The sequence below is a fragment of the Myodes glareolus genome, chromosome 12 (genome assembly GCF_982192425.1).
Source record: "Myodes glareolus chromosome 12, mMyoGla1.1, whole genome shotgun sequence".
Taxonomy (NCBI): Eukaryota; Metazoa; Chordata; class Mammalia; order Rodentia; family Cricetidae; genus Myodes; species Myodes glareolus.
Window position 1 is genome coordinate 36,272,486 of NC_142037.1, and position 26,991 is coordinate 36,299,476.

Consider the following 26,991-nt stretch of genomic DNA (forward strand, 5'->3'; position numbering starts at 1 on the left):
ACATATTAGGTGCTTCCCACACTTGGGAAGAGCTGCCTGCCCGCCTAAATCCACAAGATGGAAGATGCTCCCTCTAGCTCTCCCACTAAGCAGCCAAGACTGCTGGTTTTGTGAGAGACCCTCTCCACACTAAGCAGATTTCTAGCACTTCCTCCATTCTATCGCTGGTATTTAACAATGCATTTTAAAAGACACTACCAAAAGGTTTTGGATGTTGACTACCTTTCATTCTTTTTTCTTATTTTTTCCTCTTTTTTTTTTTTTTTTGGCAGCGTGGAAAGTTGAGCAGACACCGCGTAAGCCAGGCCCTGCCACTCAGAGTGCGAGGAGCCGCACGCAACGCACAGGAGTGCCAAAAGCCCGTGATTCAGGGCAGCCGAGGGTGTGTCAGAGAGGAACATGGAATTAGGGTGCCCAGTGTGCGTGGGTTGTATGATCCTGAGGGCGCCGCAGTGTGTTCACCGCCTGTCTGCTTGCTGCCCTGCCACCTCCGTCAGCAACCTCACTTCGCCCTCAACCTATTCCCAGCCAAACGCTTCTTTTTCGGTGGTGCTTCTGGGCTTTTATTGTAAATTCCGTGACTAAAACACGCCGGTGAGCGGGGACCCAAAGATAGATGGATCAATTGTCCCCTTCCCGACTTGGGGAGGAGTCCCCGGCAGCCTCGGAGCCGGGGAGCGGGGAGGGGCCAACAGTTCCTGACTAGTCCTGGGAGCCCAAGTGATCTCTGAGTGCCGGGCGGAGGTGGGAAGTGGAGGCCTGGATGCCCTGTGTTTTGGGGCACCCCAGTAGGTTGGAGTGCGCATCCAGGCTGGATCCTTCCCGCACTCCTTCCCGCACGGTTCTGTCTGGTTCACTTGCCTGGGAGGAGGCGGTTGGGACGCCCAGACAACCTTTTTTTTTTTGATCCAGGGCATGGTAAAGAAAAGTCTGGAATGGCTGCAAAGCTGGTGTGTGTGTGTGTGTGTGTGTGTGTGTGTGTGTGTGTATGTGTGTGTGTGTGTGTATTGGGGGTGTGGGTTTGGCAAGACAGGCGCCAGTGTGCGGTGAAAGTTCCCAAGCTCCGCGGGCAGAACACACGTGTAGGAGCGCGGGGCTAGACCCAGGCTTGCAGGCTGCTCTCCTGCTTGGACGGCTGGCCTACTGGGCGTCTTTGGGTGCCCTAGTGCCTTTGGGGTGCTGCTTAGATCCGCTTCCCACGAGGGATACATCATCTCGCAGAGAGTGATGCTCTCTTTCAGACCTCCACCAGGCCAGGGCTCTCTCTACTGCCCTGCCCCCATACATCCAGGATGGCTCCCGCACCAGGGCCTCAGTGTCCCCTAGCCTCTTTCAGCTTTCCCAGGCCGAGATCTCATGGCCCTGGGGGTCCAGTGCAGGGGCAGTGGCACTCGGTGGGGGCGCAAACCCTCGTCTAGGAGGGACGAGAAATTTCATGGAAGGAGGGGGCGTGGAGGCTTAATGGGCTTTGTCGGTTTGAGCTTGGACACTAACCCGGGGATCAGATCGGTTTCTGGCCAAGGCGGCAGACTGGTCCCAGGATGGTGGGCAGCTGAGCGGAGGGAACCAGTGGTGGAGCTCACCATTAGGCCAGAGTTCCCTGGCGCCAGCGCCACCGCTGCGCTGCTGCTACCACCGCCGAGTCTCCGCCACGGCTGCTGCAGAGTGTCGCTGCTCTGCCGCGCTCCCGCGCTCCGAGTAGCCAGCCGCCAGGGAGCCGGAGCGCCGAGCCCGGGGCAGAGGAGTGGGGCGAGGCGTGAGAGCCTTGGCGAGGGAGCCGTGAAGGGGGAGGGAGCGGGCGGAGGGAGGAGCAGGGAGAGAGGGAGTAGGGAGGGAGAGGCAAGCGAGGGAGAGCGGAGATCGAGAGCAAAGAGCGAGAGCGAGGGAGAGCAGAGGGAGGGAGGAGAGAAAGACACACGCAAGCACAGGCACCCTGGCACTGGAATTCCATTAGAAAAAAGTGAGTGAGTCGAGCAAGGGTTAGCGGGAGAAGAAATTTTTTTTTTTTATTCTTTTTCTTCGTCTTGGTGCCAAAGAAGCGACTCTGGTTTCCCATCCTAGAAGCTCCTACTGGATTGCTCCTTATCCGTCGGTGGATTTCTTTCCTATTTGCATTTATTCTGACCCCCTTCCTCGCTGCTTTCTTCCAGCCCTTCACTTTCAGATCTCCTCGTCCCCACCTCTCCAGTCCCCTCCTGGGAAGTGCAGGGGAATTGGACCCGCGGGGACTCACGCCTTCCCGGACGCGCGAAGGGCTGGGCTGACCTCGGGACCAGTCTGTTGGCTTAGAAGGCAGCCAGACACGTAGCTACGTGTGTTTGATTTCAGTGGCAAGGGGGACGTCGAGAGGCAGCCCACCGCCCGCCTCCCACCCCACCCCCTGCAACCAGCAGCGAGAACCCCAGGACTCGGGATCTTCAGCCGGCTCGGGATCTCCGCATTGGATTTGGGGGTCATTATCATTGCTTGGCGGTTATTATTATCGTTGTTATTTTATTTTTATTTTTTTAAACCTAAGGGAGAAAGACACGCACACACAAAACTGTGGGATTTATTTAACATGATCTTGGCAAACGCCTTCTGCCTCTTCTTCTTTTTAGGTGAGTACCTGCAGGTGGCGAGTCTGGGGGCCACACGGGGTTGCGCGCGTTCAGGTGCCCGCTGGAAGCTGGGTACGCGGGGGTGGGGTTGGGGGCTGCGAGCAGGGCGCCACGGGAGACACCGGGAGAGCGCCGCCGTGCTGGGAGACAGGGCCAGGGCTCCGTGGGGAGGCTCCGGGGAGGCGAACAGCCCGGGAGGCTCTGAAGGAGGGAGCCGTGCGGTAGCTGGCTGGTTGCGCGGAGGACTGAGAAGGAGACTTCCAACATTCAAACCATCTCCGCACGCACTCACGCGCCGCCGCGCGCGCACACACGCTTACTTGCAGGCGGTGATAACGCTCATTTCCCTCAAAATAACGGGTTCAATTTGCAGCAACTTAGGAAGAAAAAAATTGCAACTCTTAGCGTGGAAGAAAGGAGGGAGGGGAAAGGCTGTCTGGGAGCTAACACGCCAGCACCCCCTTTCCTGGTTGCCTTCTGAGTCACTGGATTTCTGCAGGAGGTCCTGGTTTGGACGCTCACGGGTAGCCCTTGTAGTCACCTCCCACTTGCCAATCAGCCTCAGGAAAGCACCCTATTTCCTCACTCTCGGGAGCACTTTGCAAGTTTCTTCCTACCCAATGTCTCCTTTTCCACTTATACCCAAGTCAGCCGGTAGGCAGAGAGCAGGCGTGCAAAGGGGTGTTCAAGGCCTTCAGAGCAACTGCCCTGGGGCTTAAAGCTAGGGGCGTGGGGAAACAGAAGGGGAGGAGGCCAAAGTTTGCTCCTTGGGAAGAAGAAGATGGAGAGGTGAATATATGCAAAAGGGGGGGGGCAGAGCTTTAACAAAGACCACTCACTGTTCATCCAGTAAGCCCCCTTGTCCAGCAGAGCCTCCCCCTTCCCCTTATACTTTGTAAAATCTCAGCTTCTTGGGATAGATAGAGATTTCCTCTTGCACAGGCGAAGAAAAGATGTTTACAAGGCTGTGTGTGGATTCTGTGTTCTGGAAAGAGTGTGTGTGTGTGTGTGTGTGTGTGTGTGTGTGTGTGTGTGTGTGTGACATCTGTGCAGGTTCTGTTCTTGGGGTCATGGCTTACTGGTATGTCCAGAGTGAACTAGACTACCAAGCAAGGATCAGAAGATCATCTTTACCTCCAGCAGCAAGGGTTATGGAAAACCCAGACAGGGAGGTTATGGGAGATGTGCATGGTCTAAGAAGTGCCCTCCAGATTGGTCCTGCCGATTTGTAGTCTGGTAGAGTCAGTGTTGGCTGTATCCTGGGCCCTTCCCCGGCTCACAGACTTGCTACCTCCCAGCTACGCATTCTTAGGGGATGTGGCCCTGCCCCGGGGTGTGGCCTTCACCAGGCTTGCAGTAACCCTGGCAGTAACCCTGTGGGGTAGGAGGGACTGAGTCTGAGGATAGGAGATGTTCTCTGCTCATTTTCACCCTGCCACCCTTTCCAGCAGCCTTAGGGAAGTGGACTCTCATTCTGAACGAACTGTCACAAAATTTGACCTTTTTCTTCATTGATGGTCTGAAAACACAGCTTTCTGGGGCTCAGAATGCTCAGAGCCAAGAAGAAAAGAAAATCGCATTTCAGGCAAAACCTGCCAGATTGCCTGATGTTGAATTGTACCCCACCACCATCAAGGGTTCATGCATACCAGTGTAGGGGTCCTCTCTGAGGGACATCAGTAGAGAACAGCCCCCTCCAGTAGCAGATGCCAAGTTGCACATGGGGTGTTCCTAGCTGAGGAGGCAGCTCTCCACAGAAGTGCTGGGCATCCTGCACATAATGGGTGTGGACGGGTGTGTGAAGGCATGTGTGTGGAGTGTGAACACACAGCAGAGATGTCTACCATCGTCTGCCATCCAGGGGCTAAGATGGGAAGAGGGAAAAGTGGAAGGGTGGGGCGAGTTGCCTGGCATCTCCTTGGGTCTTGACTCTTCAGTCCCCTCTCCCTTGAGAAGTCCTTCTCCAAAGCTGGGCAAAGGCTCAACTCAATGACAGACTGTGGAATTCTAAAAGGCTCAGATAGGATGGAGTCACGGTGTGAAGGAAACCTAAATCCAATGGCCCTTTCCCTGCCTATAAGACTGTAGTTGGGAACCAGTTGGAAAGTCAGTTCAGAACGGAGGTTCCTTCTCAAGTTGGCGGTTTGGCTGGGGCCGTGGTGAAGAGTGTCCTCCGCCCCAGCAAGGGCCTTCAGATACCTTTTCAAAGGCTCTGAGTGAGATCTAGTGTCAGAGGACTACAGTAGAGAGAAAGGGCCTTTTAGCCCAGCCATTCAGATTTCCAGTGTTGGCACACATGGAGGGAATGCAGTGTAGAAAATGGTGGGGACCGGGTGGGCAGAGGGCCCATCCCCGGTGGCATTCTAGCTCACACATCTGGCTCTTGAGGGGACACTGGATGCAGGACAGCAATCTGGACCCCCACCCTCCCCTTCCCTGTGCTTCCTGGACCGGCTCCACACTGCCTACTCTCCATAGACCCAAGTTTCCTTCCTTCAGGCCAGGAGGCCAGCCTTTTCTGGATTCTTGGCTAGCAAACCCTGGCTGCTGTGGGTCCCTTTCTCTGCCTGGGCATGGCTGCTTCTGGGAGTTTTGAAGCTGAGTCCCAGAGATTAGGACAGTCAGTGAAAGCATGTCCTGGTCCTCTGCAGAGCATATCACCAACACCGGTTGACAGGATGGGAAATCCCTCCATATTGGTTTGGGAGCTAACAGAGACTTGTGGTCAGGGCATCCTGGGGGCTCTGGGCTCAGTTGCAGGGCAGGCAGAGTGAATTGCTTTATTGTTGCACTCTCTGGAGCTAGCTTCTCGGCTGACTTTAAACAAGTGTGAATTCTGAGCCAGTAGAAGGCTCTGAATGTCTGTATGTCCCATTCGAAGCCACCTCAGACAGTCCAGCCTCTAGCTCAGTCAGGTGGAAGGTGGACCTCTTGCTGCAACTCTAGGATGAAGTCAGTGGAAGCTCAGGACTGACTGAGAGAGGCAGACAGGTGCAAGTCAGAGAGATGGGGTGGGGGTGTGGTGGTTCAGCTGCTCCTGGGCGGCCCAGAGGCACTAGAGTCCTGTGAAGCAATGTTGGAATCTGCTGAAGCCTAGAAAGAAAGCTGCTACCTCAGCTTTCGTGGAGGACACATCGAAGACAAGAGTCTGGGCCGACCTTGCTTCCCGTAACTCCTACTCAGTACCGGTTTCTACCTCTTGTTTTGTCTCGGAGTGGTTACATTCGTCAGCTCTTTCTGTTATGAGGCAGGAGTATGGTCAGGAGAGAAGAATTCTTCCTTTGCTCTAACTGGAGCCTCCTCCATCGGGAGTCCAGCTCCCCTTCATCTCCTTTGCTGTTTCCTTGTGGGAGAAGGCCTAAGGCTCTCTGGGAATGATTTCCCCCCACTGGGGGCTCTGGGGAGTGACAGGCTTGCTGTGTGCAGTTCTACCTGTAGGTGTCGCTGTCTCCCTGCAGTAGCTCCCCCAGGAGTAGGGCCTCCTAGGGAGAAGGCCTGAAAGTGGCTGGGCAAGAAACGGGTGGGAGATTCTGCGGTATTCTGAGGAAGGGACTAATGGCCTAGAATTTTATTCTGTTTTGGAGTGGGAGAGAGTAGAGAACACCTCTCAAAAATTATCCTTTGGGTCTTGCAGAAGGCAGTCTTTGCTGTAGCAGTGGTATGGCGCTTTTTTGGTGGGGGGGGGCAGTGTCTGAAGTTAGGAGTTAAGGAAGGACATAGAGACAGAAGATGTCGTCCATATCTGGAGGAAACCATTTTGGGAACTTGGCTTTAAAAGGGTCTGACCAGCTTAGAGAAGCCCTTCATGTCCAGTCTTCGAACCCCTCCCTTCTGAGGATACTGTGGGAAACAGATAAGAAGGGTGGGTTAAAGCCAGCTCAGGCTGGAAGGCAGGACCCGAAGGAGGGGAGTGATTTCTTTTCTGTAATTGATTTATTATTTTGCTTTTGGAAGGAATTAAAAAAGAGAGAGAGAGGGGAATTTCAGAGTAGGATAGGGAGGAAAGGAAGGAAAGGGGAGGAAAAGGGAAGAGGTGATGAGGTCTCTTGAGAACAGAGCCCTTGGGAGACAAGACGCAAGAGGAACTGAGAGATGGAGGTGGGAGAGGCAAGTCCTGATAGGGCCCTAGCGCCAGGGAGAGCAGGTTTGCTTCTGCGCTTTGCCTAATGCCTTCTCTTTCGCAGGAGGCTGGGGTGGAACTTGGCTATGCAGCCACTTGGTCAGGCCACTGTCTGGAATGAAGTTGGCAAATATGGAAAGGCAAGGCCTAAAGGGGGTCTCCTTTTCCCCCTCCTGGGCCTCCTGGACCACAGGGTTAGGCATGTTTCTGGCTGTCTTCTAAGATCCTAGCAACAGTGGAATGATGAGACAAAGGGCTGGAGGGGGCTTTGCTTCTCTGTGTGCGACCTTGAGTTGTTTCCCTTCTTTGGACCTGAGTGTCCCTGAAATATGATGACGAGGCTTGATTCTTGGGTCTCTCGAAGGTTCAGATGGTCTCTGAAGGCTACCTGACTTTTAGTGCCTTCAAACCAAGGCCTTGGATGCAGCTGAGGTTTGAACGTTGGGAGATGCAGTGAGGTCACGCTGTGTAAACCCTACCACTCCTTGCTGAGGGGATGGCATTCTGTCTGGACTACCGGCATCTTAGCTTGCCTGCAGTTTGCAGTGAAGGCTGCTGCCTAGGATTGTGCTCATAGGAAACGAATATGAACTATGACTGTAGGGGAACATGGCTGACTAGGTTGGGTCTGACTTGACCTTAATCTTGGTGTACTTTGATACAATAGTGGGTGAGAAGTTCCTTCAAGCCTTAGGCCTGCCTTGGGGTCGGAGACTGTGGTAGCCCTCATTCATGCTTGTCTTCCCTCCCCACTACCCAGACGAAACCCTCCGCTCTTTGGCCAGCCCTTCCTCCCTGCAGGGCTCTGAGCTCCACGGCTGGCGCCCCCCAGTGGACTGTGTCCGGGCCAATGAGCTGTGTGCGGCTGAATCCAACTGCAGCTCCAGGTACCGCACCCTTCGGCAGTGCCTGGCGGGCCGGGATCGCAATACCATGCTGGCCAATAAGGAGTGCCAGGCGGCCCTGGAGGTCTTGCAGGAAAGCCCGCTGTATGACTGCCGTTGCAAGCGGGGCATGAAGAAGGAGCTGCAGTGTCTGCAGATCTACTGGAGCATCCATCTGGGGCTGACCGAGGGTAAGCCTGGCTGGGCCCTAAGGAAGGGTGGTGGTGGGGAAGAGGATGGATCAGCCAGAGGTTCAGAAGGGAGGGCTTGGTAGAAAGGTGATCCGATCTGCTCCCCGTTATACAAATCCATAAGAGAAGCTAGAATCGAGAGGAAGTAAGGACCCCTCCTAGGAGGACAATGGTGGTAGAGGAAGGGAAATGACACAGATGGAGGATGAGCTGGATGGATGGCGGGATGCAAGGAAGGGCAGCATGGAGTTGTGCCCAGGAGAGGGAAGAGGCACCAGGCAGATAGAGAGCAGGAGGTACTAGCCCCTGCCACTCTGATGCCCTTTTGCTGGGAGCTGAGTCCAGAAACTTGTTCTCCTCATGTGGTCCCGGATCTAATGGCTGACCTAGGCACTTTATACAGCCATTAGGAGCTCAGGATGGGACATGAGCAACAGGTCCCATGTCTCTAGGCAAGCTCTCCTTAAGCCTGCCCAAGGCAGAACCTGGGAGTCCCTCCCCCAGTGACACCTCCTCCATACTCCTTGATCCTCCTCCGTCTAGACAGGACCTTGAGATCTGCACACACTTCAGGATGATTGGTCACCTTGGCCAGATGTTCATTTACTAATTCGGCAAGCATTTATTGAGAGCGCATCATTGTTGCTTGGTGTTACTGGAATAGTCTGGAATCTGGGGTTGCCCTTGCCTGGGATGGAGTGCAGTAAGAAAGGGGGAACATGCATGTTGGAAGGCATAACTGTTGCTATGGAATGACCCAGGGCATAGTAGAAATGCCTTAGAGGGGCGGCTAAGCCCTTGTTAAAAAACCTAAAGAGCCTTCTGGGAAGATGTTGTCTCTAGGCTGGGATGGAGTCACCACCAGGTGAAGGACATACTAAGAGTGGGCAGGTGGAGGGAGAAACCTGGTAGGGTCAGGCCTGAGAGTTGAATCTTCAAGAAGAACTGGAAGTAACTGGACGATGTTACTTCCATCGTTAATGGAAGGGCTGGGGGCTAGAAGGAAAGAGATCTGCTGGGCAACAGGAAGCTTGAGTGGCTTTAATTCAGATTTCCAGGGAGGTGATCAGATTGAATGATGTCCATGGAGTTCTAGGGAAGACATTCAGTTGTAGGGACTGTGACCCCAGGCAGGGACAATGGCAGGAACAGGACAGGGCAACAAAGGAAAAATGGATGTGCATGCTTCTGAACAAGGTAGAATCAACAGGTTTTGTCAACTACTACCTGTGAGATGGGAAGAAAAAAAGTGGCCAAGAAAGACCCCCAGCTTCCTGTGCCTGCCAAGGTTTTGAGTAGAAGAAGGCAGGGGATGTGGTCTTGCGCTGGGGCTCCCCACCTGCCATTGGTCAAGCCCTGTAGGCATGCAAGTATGGAGTTCAGGGAAGGATGTGGTTCGAGAGAGATTCTGGAGTGTCCGTGAGCCTTTGTTTAGAAGCTGGAGCTAAGACAGAGGTGCAATCCCAGAGTGAGGGCAGTAAAAGAGCTCCTGCCTGCTGTCTCTAAAGGACAGATGAGGGGAGGGGATGTGCACAGGTGCTTGAGAAGGTTCTGGAAGAGTATTGGGAGGACCACCAAGGAAACAGAAGACTCTCAATAGCTCACACAGGCCAAGCAGGAGAAGGATTGAGATATCCCTGCCGCCCCTTGGGTAAGCCTGCTATGTGACTTCTGGGGACAGAGCCCTGGTTAGGGAGTGAGTGGAGGCAGAGGATTGGACATGATGAATGTGGATAACTTCTCCCAGAAGTGTGTGTGTGTGTGTGTGTGTGTGTGTGTATGTGTGTGTGTGTGTGCTTGTGGTTTCTGAGCACATGAGTGCAGGTGCCCATGGAAGCTAGAGGCATAGGATTCTCTGGAGTGGAGAGCTACAGACAGTTGTGAGCCTGCGGGAAACTGAACTTAGGTCTTCAGACAGCTGGCAGAGGTGGGCCTGCTTGGGCTGCAGAGCAACAGATAGGGGACGAGATAGAACTGACTTAGCAGGAGCCGTCCCGTCACCTTGGTGGCTCCCTTTGGAATGGGCATGCCTGTGTGCAGGACAGCCTGTGACCAGAAGCAGGAGGCAGCGGTGAGCATGATGCTGTGTGTATTTATTTGTCAATAAGGTGGGATATTCAAAGCCCCTTTGGGCTTGGAACACCTCCCTGCGTATAGCTGTCTCTGAGTCCATGTCTGGAGGGGACTCCTGAGTTCATTCACTCAGCGACCCCCTGTTAACACCACTGTAGGCCTCAGAGGGTTCTGGCCCCATGGAGACTGTAGAGCCTATGCTTGCCATGGGAGGGTTCCAGAAATGCATCCCGGCTTGCCCCTTTCTGCGGACGCTCGCCTCTTCTCCTAGGTCTCAGGGCTGGAGGTTTACTGTTCAGGATCCGTCAGGAGAAGCCAGGAGACCTTTGAGCAGGAGGCTATATCCCTGTGAGTGATAAGGTCTGCCTGAGAGTTAGTAATTCATTGTAAGGTTGAGCCGTTTCCCTGGGGGAGGCTGTAGGTATCTTCTCCATACACTTTAATAATACTTAGTGGTTGGGCTGGGCCTGGGGCCCAGGTGAGGGCAAGACACACTGAGAGAGGAGAGAAGATAGGGAGGGGCATGGGACTTTCCTCCGATTCTTGGTTTCCCTCTGACCCTGAGGTGGGTGGGACTTGCCCACGTCTTTATTCCTCTACCCAACTCCAGGACCCCACATCTGCAGCAGGAGCTGAGGTGGCCCTGGAGGAAGGGCAACCAGTGTGACAGGCATATGGCCTCTGAAGAGGTAGCCACTGTGTTTAGGGAATCAGAACTGTAACCCATTAGTCCTGTTTGTAGGGAAAACTGAGTCACGGGTAGAATGACTGTCCAGGGCACATAGCAAGCTGGTGGCTGAATCCAGGGTCCTTACACCATATCCAGGTTCCTTTTGACTGGGCTGAGGGTGATCCTGTGGCTGGGAAAAGGGTGTGGGGGGTCTCTTCTTTTCCTGTCATTACAACTATGTATGGCCACAGTGGGGATATCACCAATGGCTGCTCCAAAGGTGCCTCTGAAATTCAGGGCCCCTGATCTTCAGACCACGAAGAGCAAAAGGCCACCACATGCATCAGTTCCCAGACTCTGCATCCTGGATCTGGCTTCAGTGGCCCAGGCTTGATAGTTCCTGGTGCTCCCAGCTGCAGGAAGAGATCATTTAAATGATAGTGGACTTAGAAAGCGAGGACCCCTGGTTAGCCAATGGTGTGGACTGCCCTACAACCAGACCCAGGGCTGGGTTTCCTAAAGTTGGGCAAGGGGGGAGTTGGGCAGCGCTGGGGAACAGCTCAGCGGTAACAGTGCTCTGACCAAGGGGCCTCTTGAAAATCCACATGATACTTGGGAGAGTATCATAACGTGAGAGGGCCTTTTACCCTAGTACTACCCTGGGACTAAAGTCAGACTCTGCAGCTTACTAGGCAATGAAACCAGTCACTTTGGAGCATGTGACTTCTCTTGTGCTCCTTGCTCCTTGTCAGCACTATTAGGGGAGCAATAGTGCCTAGCTCACAGAGCTGTGAAGAAGAGTGTAAGTTAGTGTGTGCGAAGTATGCTTGGGGCTGTGGGCATGTAGAAAGAGCAAAGCAACTTTATTATTATTTTTTTTTTATCCTAGCAGCAATTCTCAAGCTCTTACTTTGTTTGCCTTTAATATGTGGCAATGCCTGGGGGCCCCACTCCTGGGAGAGAGTAGGTAAAGCCTCAGTGGACGCAATGGATAATACTTAGACCATGAGAGGCAATGGATGAAGCTGTGAGCAGATCCTAGCGGGACACACACTGTGTGTGCTGGGTGCTTCCTGGTGCACAGCATTTCCTGGCAAAATGCAGGCTAGAACTCCTATGAACAGGAGGGTGCTTTGGGTATCTTGACCCAAGCTTGCAGGTACCTTCTCTAATGAGGAAAGCACTCAGTAGCTATGGAGCATCCCAGAGTTTCCTGGATCTCTAGTCCTGGTCCTCTGTGGCCCCTTGGGCTAGATGAAGGTACCCTTTACAGGGGCAGTCTCTGCTCCCTCTTCCAGGGGCATCCTTCACAGATGCTGCTCACCCGGGCTCTCTGTAGGCAAAGGTGCCTGCCGGTGACGCCAGGCCCTGATAGATAGGAAATCAATGGGTGAGGCTGTGGGTCACCCCTCGTCTGCCCCTCCCCATCACCACACACTCAGTCTGAGTGAGTTTGCATTGATTTCTCCTCACTGGTCTGGTCTCCCGAGGATATTTGCTTTCTTGCAAGGTGTCCACAGAGGGTATGGGATTCTTGATAATGTGGTGGGGGTCTTCTGGGCATCCTGGGCCATTTATTTCCTGCCATTTATTTGCTTTTCTACTGCAAGCCTCTGATGTCCCCTGATGTCTGATGTCCCCTGAAACTCTGAGGAGGCACAGGAGATATCAGGTAGTGGAGAGGTTTTGGGGAAATAGGCTCATGGGGTCAGACCCTTCACCTAGTGACTTTTAATCTCCCTAGCTACACTCTTTCTGGTGACATGATGTGAGGCAAAGGGGAACTTCCGAGTGTGGGTCTCCAGGAGATCCCTGAGCCCTGGGTCTGCCACACGAAGCTGTGTGAGACCACAACTCCCAGGTGCTACACTGCCTGGTTACCCAAGAGCCTTCTCTTGTGAAACAAGGAAGTTGGGCTGAAAGTTTTATTAGGGCCTCTGTCTCCAGATTCTGTGGTTTGCACTTGACCTTCCAAAGGCTGTTGTTCCTCCTAGACTCCCTTGAAGAGGGTGAGTCCTGCAGGGAAGTCACGTGTGAGGCAGTCACACCTGCTCTGATTGGTGACAAATATCTTGTCTCTACACATTGAACTTTCACCCCTAACTTGCCTGCACAGCATTTTCCAATTCGGTAAGAGCTGGCCTCTCTCACATCCTAGCTGGCCTGGGTTGTGTTTGTGGAAGTTTCTCAGGTCGGGTAGCTGTCTGATGGGAGGGCTCTACCGGAGAGGAGGAGCCTGTGTCTCATGCCCCGCCTCTCTTCCAGGTGAGGAGTTCTATGAAGCTTCCCCCTATGAACCCGTGACCTCGCGCCTCTCCGACATCTTCAGGCTTGCTTCAATCTTCTCAGGTAAGTGATCCTCGCTGGTGCTTGGCTCGTTTTTTCCCCTCTCATCCCTGTGGCATGGGTCATTCATCTCTTGGACTCAGGTGTCTTTCCTGGTCTTCTGTTGACTTCACTCTTCCCCTGCCTGCTTCTTACCGTTTTTGAGCCTTGGCTCCTGGCCCTGAGGAAGCCACCCGGCCTCCCTCCTTCAGTAGTGCCTGGAGCTAAGCTTTTGCCTGCTCCTTGGTGGTCATGGATAGATCTTGAATCTGAAACCTGGTGCCACTTTGATGTTTTGCCACCAATCTCACCCCCGTTTAGCTTTCTGCTTCTCTGGATCTTCTGTTGGGCCCTTTCTCTGGTCAGGTTGTTGACCAATCTCTTCGTGCCTTAGTTTCCCCACTTGTGAGTGAAGAAGCCCCTATCTGTTTGGGTTAGTAGTGAGTCAGTGGGTTGTAAATCACGTGGCATGTTGAAGGGTTCTTGGGTATGTTCTGGAAATACTGGTCATGTTTGCTGGTATAGATTTAGGTTCTTTCATCCTAGGCATCCAAATCCAACATTGCTCCAAAGTTTAGACTACATTGAGTATTGAGATGGTAACACAAAGGCAAACCCTACAACTTATGTGATGGGGCAAAGTGAAAAAGTGGGTTACTGAAAGTATTGTGTAAGATTCCCTTCAGGCTGTGTGCATCAAGTGTACAGGAAACAAACCAGTTTTGTGTGTGAGTCCCATCTCTATGAAATCTCATTTATAGTTATGCAAATATCCCCAATCCAGTGACTATCTGAAATACTGAACATGCCTGGTCCTTACCAGTTCAGATGAGGGGTATCATCACTATCCAGTCTGTTCTGGGTTTTCTATCCACTGCTTGAGTTACCAGAGAGGCATCTGAGGTAGGAATTGCCTGCTCCTGGGTGATTCCTTGAGGAATGAGAAAGACCGTGCTGGGCTCTTGCTTTGCTGTTGGGTACATGCTTGAGAGCGAAATGAGGGTAGAGGAGTGATTTAGCCTGCCAAGCACTCGCTTTGCAAACGTGGAGATCTGCATTTGGTTCCCAGCACCCATGTAAGAATGCTGAGCATGGTGGTGTAAACTTGTAACCCCAGGGCTGGAGAGGTGGAGGCAGGAGGATCCCTGGGGCTTGCTGACCTGCCATCCTAGCCTAATTGGTGGTCTCTGGACCAGAAAGAGACCCCATCCCCAAGAAGGTGGATTGGATACTTGAGGATAATGTCTAAGGTTATCCTCTGGCCTCGGTACATAGATGAACACACATGCACATACCTGTACATGCACAAATGTCCATGCACACATATATACATTAAAAACACTAGAAAAAAAACTAGATGAGGTTTGTGACCCTTTCTTCTTGTTCTTTTTTCCTGCATTTAGGAGGCACTGGGGCCAACATTCTCCATCTTTTTCTCCCCCCCACCCTGTGTGTGTGTGTGTGGTCAGCTCTTACAAGCTCCAGTGGCCAGCCTGAAGCTTGTTCTCTGAGTCTGAGTACAGGGATCTGGGCCTCGGGCTTTGGAACCGTCTAAGACTCCTATTGCTCTGAATCCTGGTTCTTAATAGCAGTGATGGGGACATCTTGGCTTTGCCAGCACTTTTTTTTTTTTTTTTTTTTGCATCGGAGAATGTTAAACGTTGTCCCCAGAGTGGTCTCTAGATGCGCTTACACATTCCCAAGGTGTGAAAAGCACCAATGTCTTTAGACACTGCCAAGTGTCCCCTGTGGGGGCAGAGTCCCTGCTTGTTAAGAAGCACAGTTTCAAAGTGTGAGTCAAAAGCCTTCCTAGTCGCTAGGAGAATGCGTATCAAATATGTTTTGTTATTGTCATTCCTCGAAGGAGGGAAGAATAATTCCTTCAGGTAGAGAAATTATGTACCAAGAAATAAAGTTTGTGTCTTAGGGTTGAGTTTTGGATGGCCATCAGTTTTGGATGGCTGCTTGGAATGTCTGTTTATTTTCATGCACTTGGAAGACCAGATTGCTAACTTCCTTTCGACGAAATATGCCTCCTTTAGATGACCCTGACTGGGGGTTGGGGGTGTGTGTTCCTGGTGGAGGAGATCCTGGACTCTCACAAGAAGGGAGATATCGGCCAGTGTCTTAGTTGGGTTCTATTACTATACAAAACACTCAATGTCATCAGCTTACAGAAGAAAGGCTCACTCTGACTCCCATGATCTGTGGCTTTAGTTCAAGACTGGTTCACTCACTACTGGGCACCCATGGCAGTATCTTGTAATGGCTGTAGTGTAGAGCCAAACTTTTCACTTCATGTCTGGGAAATGAAACAGAAGAAGGGAGAGAGATCAGGATTCCATAGTCCCTTTGAGGACACACTCTTAGTAATCTAAAGACCTCGCACTAGGTCCCATCTCTTAAAGTTTCGAATCCCTCTCATAGTGCCAACCTGGGGCCCAAGTCCTTCATAGATGAGCATTTGGGGCCATTTAGGTTAAAACTATAGAGTTAGGCAGAATGGTACCCGCCTTTAATCCTAACACTTTGAAGACAGAAGCAGGAAAATTGCTAGTTTGAGGTCAGCCTGCTCTATATAGTAAGTTTGAGGACATCCTAGAATAAGACTCCATCTCAATACAACAAAACAAACAAGTACTCAAACTCTAGTAGCCAGAGAGTGGTCATCGGGACATGGTCTTGGGTCCTGGTGGTGATTGAGGATGGTAGATCTCAAAGCTGGCCAGTTACAACACTCTGCCTTTGGCTTCTACTATTATAGACTCCCCAGTAGAGTCCTACCGAACAGTAGCTTTGTGCTTAGAGCAGGCTTCCTTCTGGCTCTGCTGTAGGTACAGTGCTAACTATCTTACGAATTTTGGCCATCCTATGTGGCTGGGTTATATGACTGACTGACTAAAACCCCTTCCAACTGACGTTCTGAGTCTCATGGTTTCTGATCAGATTGGAGTCTAACTCCTCTATGAATCTGTCCTTCTGAGATGGTGCTCTGATGCTCACAGGCAGGATGCTGGCCTGCTGGCATAGCCTGCCACGGTGGGGACATACTGCAAGTCTAAATGTACCCAATGTGTCCGCTACTCCCTGATCAGATGCCATCTGATGACTATAGTGGAGACAGGTGCTTTTGGGTTTACTCTGTGAATGCTGGAGGCCCAAGGTCCTCACCTTAACCCCAGTTCCTATTGCGTCCTCGATTCAATCCTTGAGTATCTTTCCAGCAGGAAACCTTTATGTAACAGACACTTGACACTCTGTGGGAAAGAGGGGTTGACAAGACCAGTGAGGAAATCACTGGATGTGCAGCTCACAGAGCCAGCATCAGCTACCTGCTGCTACCTGCTGACCCTGATAACTTGGGTCAGGTATAGCTCCAGAACTGTCTTCCAGTCCAGTGCCCTCCCTAAGAGCCAAGGCATTGGATGCTATGGTGCTCCGTTATAGTTTGGGTGTGTCATGTCCCCCATAGGCTAATGTGTTTGAAGTCTCTGGGTATTTTTATTTTGGGGAGGTTGCAGAACCTTGCAGATAGCACGGCAATAGAGGAAGTCACTCTAGGTTGGCCCTCTTCTGGCCTGAGCCCCCAGACTCCTGACCCATACTCTATGAAACCTGTTACTTCAAGCTTCCATTTTCACAGACCAGCCTACTCCAGCCCCCACACATGTCCTGCCATGATGGATTGTGTCCTCCCAAACTGCAAGCCAGAATAAACCTGTCTTCCTTTGAGTGATTTCTGTCAGGTGTTTGGCCACGATGACAAGAAAAGTCGCTAACACTTGGTCCTAGTGATTCTTTTGGTGGGCAGTGGACTGGAACACAGAGTTCCAGAGCCATCACACCTGGCCCAGGTAGCACCGAGTAGCAGGTAGCAGGATGCTGACTCTGAGCTGCTCATGCAATGGTCTCGTTTGTTTATTCAACACTCTTGTCCTATGAGGCATAAAGACACGAGTTTGAATTCCCTCACCTTTCGTCCCACAAATGCTTACAGGAAGTGGTACATCAGTAGGCAGTACAAAAGAGCTTGGACCTCAGGATGTCATAGTTCCCTGCCTGGCTCTCCATGGGTTGGTGAGTCTTCGGGTAGGGTGACTTGAAATTCTGTACCAGAGCACTGGGCCTTAGTAGGTTCTACCCTGGGGGATGAGAGGTAGTTGATAGCAGTGTCTCCTCACGTCTGTATGTTCTTGCTCGGCTGTGTGTAGCCCTTTTACTGTTTCTCTGTGATGTCTCTGCCGGGGAGTGTCAGGTCTGGGCGACCTCCTCTTAGTTCGCTGACACTAGCTGGGTCCCTGTGAAAAGAGGGAGGCTGTTGGATCTTAGGGGCCCACTTGCCTTTGTCTTTTACCATTTCCGCTCTGAGGTTTGAGGCTGTGTTTGTTACAGAGATCCTGGAGCGTGAACCCTTCATCTCTGCTGGAGTTCTTGGAAAGTCCTTCTGGGATTCAGTTGTCAAGAAAAGCTGCCAGAATTTTACAACACCCTCTGCTTGCCAGATGCCCCGGGGAAGGCACAGCCTCATCTCCCCCTTCCTTCTTCATAGGCTTCCTTGGCAGGCCCTGGGTTCAATGATGAATCAGCGGTGTGGCCGTGACTGACCCATAGCAATGGGAATGTTAGAAGCCTTTACTTTAACATGAGAAGAAAGAAAAATTTCGTGGAGAGGTCAGCCTTGCTTTTTTTTTTTTTTGAATTCAAACTGTCCTTGAAAATATAAACCAGGGCATTTGAAGAGGCAACTGGTATAGGGGAAGAACATGGGCTACCAGTCCTGGGAACAAATCCAGTCTTTGCTGCTGAATGTGTTAGTCAGCTTTCTATCACTGTGACAGAATGTGGCAGAATACCTGAGATAAACAATTTAGAAGGAGGAAAAGTTTATTTGGGGTCATGGTTTCAGCCCGTGGTTGCTTGGCCACGTTGCTTTGGACCCGTGGTAAACAGTCCACTCTGGTGGAAGAGTATGGAAGATGGTAGCTGAAAATCCAAACTCCTAATACCCATTCCGTGGGCATGCGCTATGGCCTAACTTCCTCCCTCTAGACCCCATTTTCTGAAGGTCCTATTAGTCCCGTGCATCCTCACCAAGTGGAGACTCAACACATGGTCTTTGGGAGGACTTCTAGCATGCAGATCATCATGGACCACGCGTTCTTGGCCCTCACTATGGCCTCTTTGCACTGGGTGGCTACATCTGTAAACTGGGTGTATGCTGTATGCCTTCAGGGATGCTGGAGAGACTTTTGTGAAAATAGGTCGGGTAATGTCGCTTCTGCACATGGAGACCAAACTGGGCTTGCTAGTTGGTAATCTTTTAGGTGCATCTGGGCAATGGAGGTAAGAGGTTGTCTAGACAGGATGCAGGGGTCAAGGAGCTGAAATTGAGCAAGTCTTGTCCCTGGCTTCTGGGGGCAGGCGAGGGTGAAAAATAGAGAGGAACGTGAGAGCTTTTAGGCGGAGAGTTTCTCTGAAAAAGGTTGTGGAAGAGGACCTGCCGCTAGCAGGGTCGTGGGCCCAATGGAGAGCGAAGGACTTGGGATGGACATCAGTGAGCACAGAGTACTGGTTTGGGCCAGCAAGGGTGTCTCTGACAGCTATGGGGCCGAGTCAAGGGACACAGAGAAGTGATGGGTAGATGGACTATGTCATTAGGCTCTAACTCTGCCTTCTGGCTGAGATCCCTGAGGGAGTCTCCAGGGTCTCTATGTCCCATACGGGTATCGCTTGAGACATATGTTTGAAGTGTATTTGTAAATCAGCTCCTCACTTTTTTTTTTGTGGTTGGAAGGGAGCCTAAATGCCCAACAGTAAAGAAAACTGAGGTTCAGAGAGAAGGGGCAGACATAGACTAGAGTCCAAGTTCCACTTGGAGCTCTGCCTAGCTCCTTAGAAATGTGTACGGGCCAGCAGACACACCTGTCTCCTAGGAGTTCTGCAAAGACCAAGTGAGATAACGTAGGCATGCACTTTGCCTGGCGTGTTATATGGAAATATGTTTGCCATTTAGAAATGCTCACACAGTAACTTCTCCAAGGTCAGACAATAGATGGTGGCCGGGTCAGCCTAGGTAGATAGCCTTTGAGAAATGTGTTCCTCTTGTTTGCTTGACAAACCTCAGGCAGCAGAATAGAGCTTGGGCGGGGCTGGAATGGAGGTAACAGGGTGATTATTTTAGAGGACAGTGGTACCCTGAAGGCTCAGTCAAAGTCTTACACAATGATAGTCTTCCCATGACTAGGTGGAGCGGATGGTGGTTAGTGAGGGACCTGAGCTCAGGAGCTTTCTGAGGCTTGAGGGTCGAAGGCTGGCTGTGTCTACCTGAACTGACTGTCCAGCTTGGATGGATCACAGAGAGGGGCAGGGACATTCTTGCTGGTGGCTCCAGCTGTTTTCTTTTGGGGGTTTCAGGATAAGAGAGAAGTCATGTCCAAGCAACCTGACAGACGGCTTCTGAGAGGGGTCACCACTGTGGTCTCGGTTCCATGGCGTGGTGCTCCATCATTCTTAGGGTTTAAGCATGTGTGTAACTGTGGTGCACGCGTTTCTGTGTCCTGTGTCTGCATTCTTCTCCATACCTCCTGGGGACCTACCCCTGTGCATTACACCTAGTACATACTCCCCCCCCCCCCCCGAGAGCCCCGGAGTGAAGGACGATGCGGACTTTGAGGTCTGCTAGTTTTAGCGTTGAATTGTGGCCTTACTCTATTTGCTGTGTGACCTCTGGGCCACTTGGCTCTCCTGAACCAGGGTAGATCAGCTGACCTGTGTGTGATGATGACAGAATGACAGCTCCTCATGTGGCGTGTGGCACATGGGAGCACCCTGGGCGGTGACCACTGGGAAAGACTGAGCTCAGTAGAAGGGTTAGGCCTGCCCAGGTGACGGTAACTGAGGTTTCCAAGCAATTGCGAGATGTTCCATGTGTTCTGGGTCTTATTGTGAGGTGCAGAGATGAGGGATACCTTGAGGGGTGCAAGAAATGTTCACAGAGAAGATGGGGTCAAGGTGGGCCTTGCATTGAATACCGCTTTATTCAGTCTGTAAGAAGTGTATGCTGGAGATACACGCTGTCTACTGCTGTACAAGGCGAGACCCGTGTCCTAATTGTAAAGGGGACATGCAGACACTTGACCACGGTGCCCCAGTAGGTGACTTACTGTCCACATGGTTCAGACCAAATGCTTACCCAAGATTTTAGGGGAGGCAGCAATGAGCCATGTCAGGGGATATCAGGAAAGTCTTGGAAGATGAGGCGTGGTACCCGGGAATGGCAGTTCTGTTTTATTTGTATGTATGTATGTGAGTTTATATATGTGTGTGTGTGTGATGTTCATGTGAACATGCCCTTGTGTATACCTGTGTATAGAGGCCAACGGTCAACCTCAGGTGTTTTTCCGCAGGCACAGTGACCTTGCTTTTGAGAGAGGGTCTTTTCCTGTCCTGGAGCTGGCTGAGTAGTTAGACTGCGTGGCCCATGTGCCCAGGGAACTTCCTGCCTTTGCCTCCTCTCACACCGGGATTGCAAGTGTGCATCGGGATTACAAGTGTACCTGGTGGCTCCTGGCTTTTTCAACAACCGTTCTGTGGTTTGAACTCAGGTTCTCGTAATCGCAGAGTTAGGTCTTTACTGATGGGTCTAGCTCTCTAGTGCTGACATTGCTGACAGCATCATGGCTGGGAAGCCTGGGTCAGTTTGCAGTGAGAGAACCTGAAGGGTTCTGAGCCTCTTCTAGCTCCCTGGTATGGATGGGCCTTACAGCCTGGGCTCTGCAGAGTGAAGGGAGGTTCAGTCTTTGCCTTATTGTCCAGCAGTCAGGCAGTGTGATCTAGAGACTCCCATGAGACAGAGCTATGGGGTGGAGGATGTAAGCAGGTGGGTGGGCTGGAGGATTTGGAGGAGCACAGCCCCTCCCTGCCTGCTTCATGGTGGCTCTTGAGATAAACTGCTTATCCCCAGGTTGTCTCCCTGAGCCGAATGCAGAAATGTGTTATTTAAATTTCAAAATCACATCCTTCTTCTAACAGCTGTCAGAGACTCTGAGTGTCAAAGAAAACTGGGCTTTAGCTGTAACTCTGTCACCCTTCTCACACACCCCTCCTCCCCCATTGCGGAGAACTCTGCTAGCCAGGGAGAGCTAGCAATGGAGAGAGGGAACCATCAGTTGGTAGGGTGGGGGCGAGTGACCCACGGCTGTGGTCATGCTATTGGGTAGCTTGGACCAGCAGAGGGTGAACCAGTGTCCTTACCTAGGACTATAGAGATCAGTGTACCTCTGCTCTCGTCCCTGTAAAAGCCAGTGTGTGGAAGGATTTGCTGGAGCTGAGGTGTGATCAGGGTGTTGGTGACTTCATCTCTGCTTGCCTTTGGGTTCAAGGAAGGCACTTCTGGGAAAAATGAACCATTAGAGAAAAAAAAATGTAACCTAAAGAAACACTTTTTAATGGTAGAACTCCGGGTGCTGTAGCTTGGCAGGCCTTTTTGGGGGCGAGGGCATTTTCTTTTTGATGTTCTTCATCATGTAGTCACCAGCTTGATTCTTTGGGGCTCTGCCGGTAGCTGGCATGTGAAGTGGCTCTTGGCTGGACACTTTCTGTTGTCATCCACTCCTGGGCTGGCTCTCTTGGGATATGTACAACAGTGGGGCCCTGATCTAGCTATTGACTGCACCTACTGCCGTCTATGGAAGGCAGACATGAGTGATGTGAGTTCCCACACTGGATACTCACCTTCCTAGTCATCCATCCATCCACCCATATGATCCTGTGCATGTGGGGATCACAGAGAAAGGACCACAGTAAGAGGCCAGTGTGCAGACACAGAGTGCAGCGAGAACAGAGCTTGTAAGTATGTGCGGCATATATGTGTATATGTGTGTATATGTATACATGCATGAGGTGGTATATGTGAGCCAATGTGTGTTGATACATGTTGTGTGTGTATGTGAGTGTGCTTGTGTGTCTTGTATATGTGCTAGCCTTCATCTGTGTATATGTGTGTGCATATATATATATATATACATACTTATACAATGTACCTATTGGGTGTATATGTATAAGTATGTATAGTTACATGTGAGTATGTATGAATGTGTGGTGTTATGTGTTTATTATGTATGTGTGTGGTGACATGGATCTGTGGTGATATGTGTGTATGGGATGCCTTATGTGTGTGTTTGTTGCGTGTGTGTATATATATATATATATGTAGTTGTGTAAGTTAGTATGTAGGTGTGGTATATGGGGTGGCTTGTGTATGTGTTTAATGTATATATGGGATGGTGTGTGTGTGTGTGTGTAATGTATGCTAGCATGTGTGTATTGTGTGTGGAGTGTAGGTTGTGTGAGAGTAAGTGTAAGGAGTGTTGTGTGTATTTAATGTGTGTAGTTGTACAATTGTGAATTAATACATTGGATCATTTGTGTGGTTTTACCTGGCTAGTATAATTGTGTTTAATGTATCGGTGTGGTGATGTGTGTGGGTGTTGGGTGTATTTAACATGGCAAGTCAGTGTGTGTGTAGTGGTGTGTGTAGGAGTGTCTATGAATTTGGGACAACAGCTTTCTACCTGCAGAAAGGAAGGGAAGGAGAGGAAGGGAGGTAGAAAGGTCGAGGTTGGAGATTTGCCTCTCTCTAGGCCAGAACAGACTCTAAACTGCTGCCCTGTAGGGAGCCGCCCCCTTCTAGCTCCCTTTCTCATCTTTCTTGAAAGTTCTGAGAACATGGTTTAGGGACGCAGACTGAGGACCTTTAGAAAAGAGGAAGGCATGTTGGTTTGACCTACAAACAAGAACTAGTTTAAGTGTGTGTATGACTTGGGACATCCTCACCTGCAGGCTGTTTCCACGAGCCCTCTCCTAAGAGGCATTTGTTCCCAAATATTCCCAGAAAACCCTGGCGTTCCATGTCCTTGTCTAGGCGTAGAGGGTACACTGATAACTTGAACCAAAGGCTCCCTGTTCTTATGGAGCTAAAGTGCTGCAGAGAGGGAAAACCAGAGACAGGCCAAGGAACAAATGAACAGGAAAGATATAATTGTGACAATCGCTAAGCCAACACAAAAATAAGATGCTGGGTGAAGCGATATGAATACCTAGGTATGACTCACAAGAAGAGCCTAGCATGGGGGAGATACAGGGGAATGACAGGTTTGAAACAGGTATGGGAAGACCCCAGTGGGCAAGCCATGTGTGGAGGTGGGGTCTGCAAAAGTCCATGTAGCTAGACCCCTGAGTGAGGCGGAGGGTAGCGTTATGGGAGGCGAATGCTGAGCTAAGTGGAGTCATCTTTAAAAGATGCAGACCAAGGAGTCGTGAGTTGGGTTTTTCACTGAGAAGTGGCGGGGAATCACTGGGAAGATTTTAGATGATTGAGCAGCGCAGTACCACATATGCATTTGAAAACTACTCTTATTCCAGGGAGACTGGATGGTGAGGAGGAGGCAGGGGCATGGGCAAGAGTGGCACCAGTTAACATGTTACCGCTGAAGTCCAGGTAAGAGGCAGAAGTCAGAGGAGCATGGAGCTAACAAATGGGCTTGGGACAGATTGTGTAGATGTGTGGAACTATAGTTGTGGCTCCATCACATTTCTGGATTGTTCAACAGTGATGCTGCTCTTTATAATGATGGTAAGGATGAGGGGAGGGACAGATTGGGGTGGAGGGGGCAGAAATCAAGAATTCCATTTAGTCTATGTTAGGATCGAGATGTTAGGTAGACCTTCTCTGGGAAATGCCAAAATCAGGGGCAGTCTATAGACAGATACTAGTGTATAGATGATATTTGAAGCTGAGGAAACAGAAGTTTGGGGGGGGGCTAGGATCTAAAAAGCGGAGGGCTAAGATGAGGGTTACAGGGGAGGAGAGCCAGCTGGGAGTGGAAGACTGGGTGGGTACCAGCTTCCACTTTCGTGTTAGAGATGAAAGTGAAGGGGTGCCAGGTATATAGCTACAGTCAAGCAAGAGAAACTTGGAGACATGACTACCCGCATCTCTTGTCCACATGGGGCTACCCCAATCTCCTAATGAACCCGTAGGTAGAGTGAGGTGGGTTGATAGATTTGGGAGAATCACCCCCTCAGGCTTCATTATAAAAAGAAACAGGGAAAGGGGACTGGTGGACTGAAGGGAGGCTTTATTCTCTTTGCAGACGGGTAGTAATGGCTGTGTGTTTGTTCACTGCGCTGGATGAAACATGACAGGGAGAACTTGGAGGGCACTAGAGGAGAGTGGAGGGGGCAAGAGAGATGCCCTTGAGCAGTGAGGAGGGATGAGATCCACATGGCACACACGAACCCAAGAGGCCAGGTGGCCTTTGGCAGGGACACGTCTACCTCCATGGTAACAGAAGGCAAAGCTGGGTTGCAAGTGAGAAAGACTGGTTGTTGCCAGGGAAGGGAAATGAAAGATTCTGTTCAGCTCTTTCCTTATAAAATATGAGGCAACGTTCTGTGCTCCGAATGTTTGTGTAAGCCACACTCTCCTACCCAGTTCGTGGGTTGGGATCTTAATTCTGAGAGTATTGAGAGGGCTTCCATTTATTATTTTTACGAGTGTGGTGTGTGTGTGCTCGCACGAGTTTATGTGCATCATGTGTGTGAAGGTACCTGTGGAGGACAGAAGAGGTTGTTGGATTCCTGAGGAAGCTAGGTAATACCCCTTGGACAAACAATAATACAGGGAAACATGATTGTCCTTGAGCTGAAAGCGAATGCTTGATAGAAATCTTGGCCTTCCCAACCTCTAGAGGGGAGTTCTTTACTTGTAGATCACCTGATTGATGTCTGCCTATCTATCTGTCTCTCTGTCTGTCTATCTATCTATCTATCTATCTATCTATCTATCTATCTATCTATCTATCATCTGTCTGTCTGCCTGTCATCTATCTATCTATCTGTCTGTCTGTCTGTCTATCTATCATCTATCTCTCTGTCTATCTACCTAACCATCTATCTGTTTTCTATCTATCTATCTATCTATCTATCTATCTATCTATCTATCTATCTATCATCTGTCTATCATCTATCTGTCTGTCGGTCTGTCTGTCTATCTATCTATCTATCTATAGCCTGAACATAGTAAAACACAATATTTTCAGATCAGAACAAAGAGGTAAGAAACAGCTCAGGGAGACTGAGTTAGGAGAAACTGTGAGGTAGCTTTTACAGGACATTTTAGACGTGAGTATAGGCATTTAAAGTTAGATCGGTCATTTTGGATGGTGTGTCTCTGAGTGACACTAAGCTGCTGGGCGGCCTGGAGATGGAAGGAGGCTTTGCTTCCCTGAGATTAGTGTGTTAGAAAAGGGACTGATGAGGTGATGTGTTTGCCTGGAGGCCAGGAAGTTAAGCCTGTAAGAGGGATGTTTGAGGATGGGGTGGGGGTAGTGGAAGGCTGGCCAGGGCAGTGGTTAAGTTTCAGGGAGGGTAACAGATTTTGCTAGGAGTGGGAATTCCTGAGAGAAAGCTGGGGAGGTGGGGAGAAGTTTGTCCAAGGCTGGGATGCTGGTACAGACCCAGTGAAAGCAAGGCTGGGGGCATGATTGTGGCAACGGGCAGCAGGGGAGTGGAAATGGTCATGGAGGCAGGAAGATTATTTCTGTGGGGGAGAGGACCCAAGGATGGCATGGGAAGAGATGACTAGCCAAAGGAGCAGTCACTCTTAAAAGAATGGGGGCATTGATAGGTGACAGCCCCACTGAGGAGTGGGGACAGGAAACTGGCGATATGACCTTCAGGGGACAACAGGTGGCATAGAAATGTGGAAAGAAGAAGAGAGGACCTCCCTTTCTACCCAGGACTCAGAGGCTAATCTGCTCACCAGCTGACCAGTGGCCTTTTTTTCCATGATTAGTGTGTTAAATGAGGAAGTCGCTGGTTTTGACAAGTGTTTTTATTTATCTACTCTTAATGCCTTGAATTATTGGGAAAGTTTATTTTAGAGATTCCTGTTGAATGGTTTCCATGGCTTTTGAGTGTTTTGCAAATGTGCTTGGTAACTGTATTTTAAGATGTATTCGGTGTATTTTAGAAGCTAAGGGTTGTAGGTTGATGTATGTTTCCTGTGGTGAGAAAAGTCTATTTCATAATCAGTAAACAAGGTTTTAGTTAACAGATTGGGGCCTCATGTCAGCATCCATTAATCACAAGAAAAAATGCCGAAGGTCAAGCCTACCAATATAAAATACCTCAATTTCAGTTTTTATAAACACAGAACTAAGACTGATAAGCCTCTGTTGTATATATGAAAACCCCATGTCTCAGAAGTATATTTCAAAGATATAGATACCTCAAATATGACTTAAAAAGTCCCCTTGCAAGGGAAAAAACTTAAAATTTAAATTTCCAAAACCATAAAATCCAGACTAATCTGGACTTTGAGGAATTTGAGAATAAATTTTAATTGTGGTTAAAAATTGTCAAAATATAACACGGTATTCAAAGGCATTTAGATTGACTCTTGTTGACTTCTACTGCATTTTTACCATCCATCAAGTTGACTCCGGGTGGGTTGACCTGCTTTCAGAATGTCTGCTTCCTCTAAAGAGCACCCGTGGCTTTGTGCTGGGGTCACTGGATTAGACCCGGACTTCCTGGGCCTGTCTGGGCATGTAGAGTAGTGGGAGATGAAGATTCGGGTCCTCTCGGTTCTCTGGGCTTTGAGTGACAGCAGAGGGGAATGGGAGGTGGAGTGTTGGCATGGTCCTGTGATCTCTTGGGGGGGGGGCAACTAAGGTACCATTTTCTGTAGATTGATTAGGAGCTTCAGGGGTGGGGGCTGGATTTGAGAAGGGGTCTGAGGCTCTGCTTTGTCATTTCCATGGAGAAGAGAAGCTCTGGAGATTGCCTCTTGTTCATGGAGGTGGAGACCGAAGGCTCTTTTTCCTATGAACATAGTGTATAAAGGCAGGAGCACATGGATCTGACTTTTTTCTGTCAACAAGGTGTGATGGGTGTTGCAGAGATGGGGAGATGGGAAGAGGCACTTTCCAGCTGGGGAATCTTATTTTTAGGCAGGCCTTTGTTGCTTATATACCACGAATTAGAGACTCTAAGGGTCATTGGCAATGAACTTTACAATACTATCAGAAAACGCTAGAGGCAGCTGACTATTGAAGAAAAAACT

At 50.3% G+C, this 26,991-nt stretch overlaps 1 protein-coding gene across 3 annotated transcripts in view; it reads left to right on the top strand.

Moving 5' to 3' along the window:
* Positions 1-26,991, top strand: part of Gfra2 (GDNF family receptor alpha 2) — a 116,969-nt gene that overhangs the window by 18,819 nt on the left and 71,159 nt on the right. The window contains exons 3-6 of one of the 3 annotated variants that reach the window (XM_087912208.1): positions 273-382; positions 2,151-2,600; positions 7,481-7,795; positions 12,804-12,887. In XM_087912208.1, the coding sequence (XP_087768334.1) occupies positions 2,561-2,600; positions 7,481-7,795; positions 12,804-12,887 (439 nt within the window). In that variant the 5' untranslated portion in view covers positions 273-382; positions 2,151-2,560. Of the gene's footprint in view, positions 1-272; positions 383-1,835; positions 2,601-7,480; positions 7,796-12,803; positions 12,888-26,991 lie in introns of those variants that run through there. The other 2 variants (XM_085698708.2, XM_087912209.1) reach the window with 2 other exon arrangements.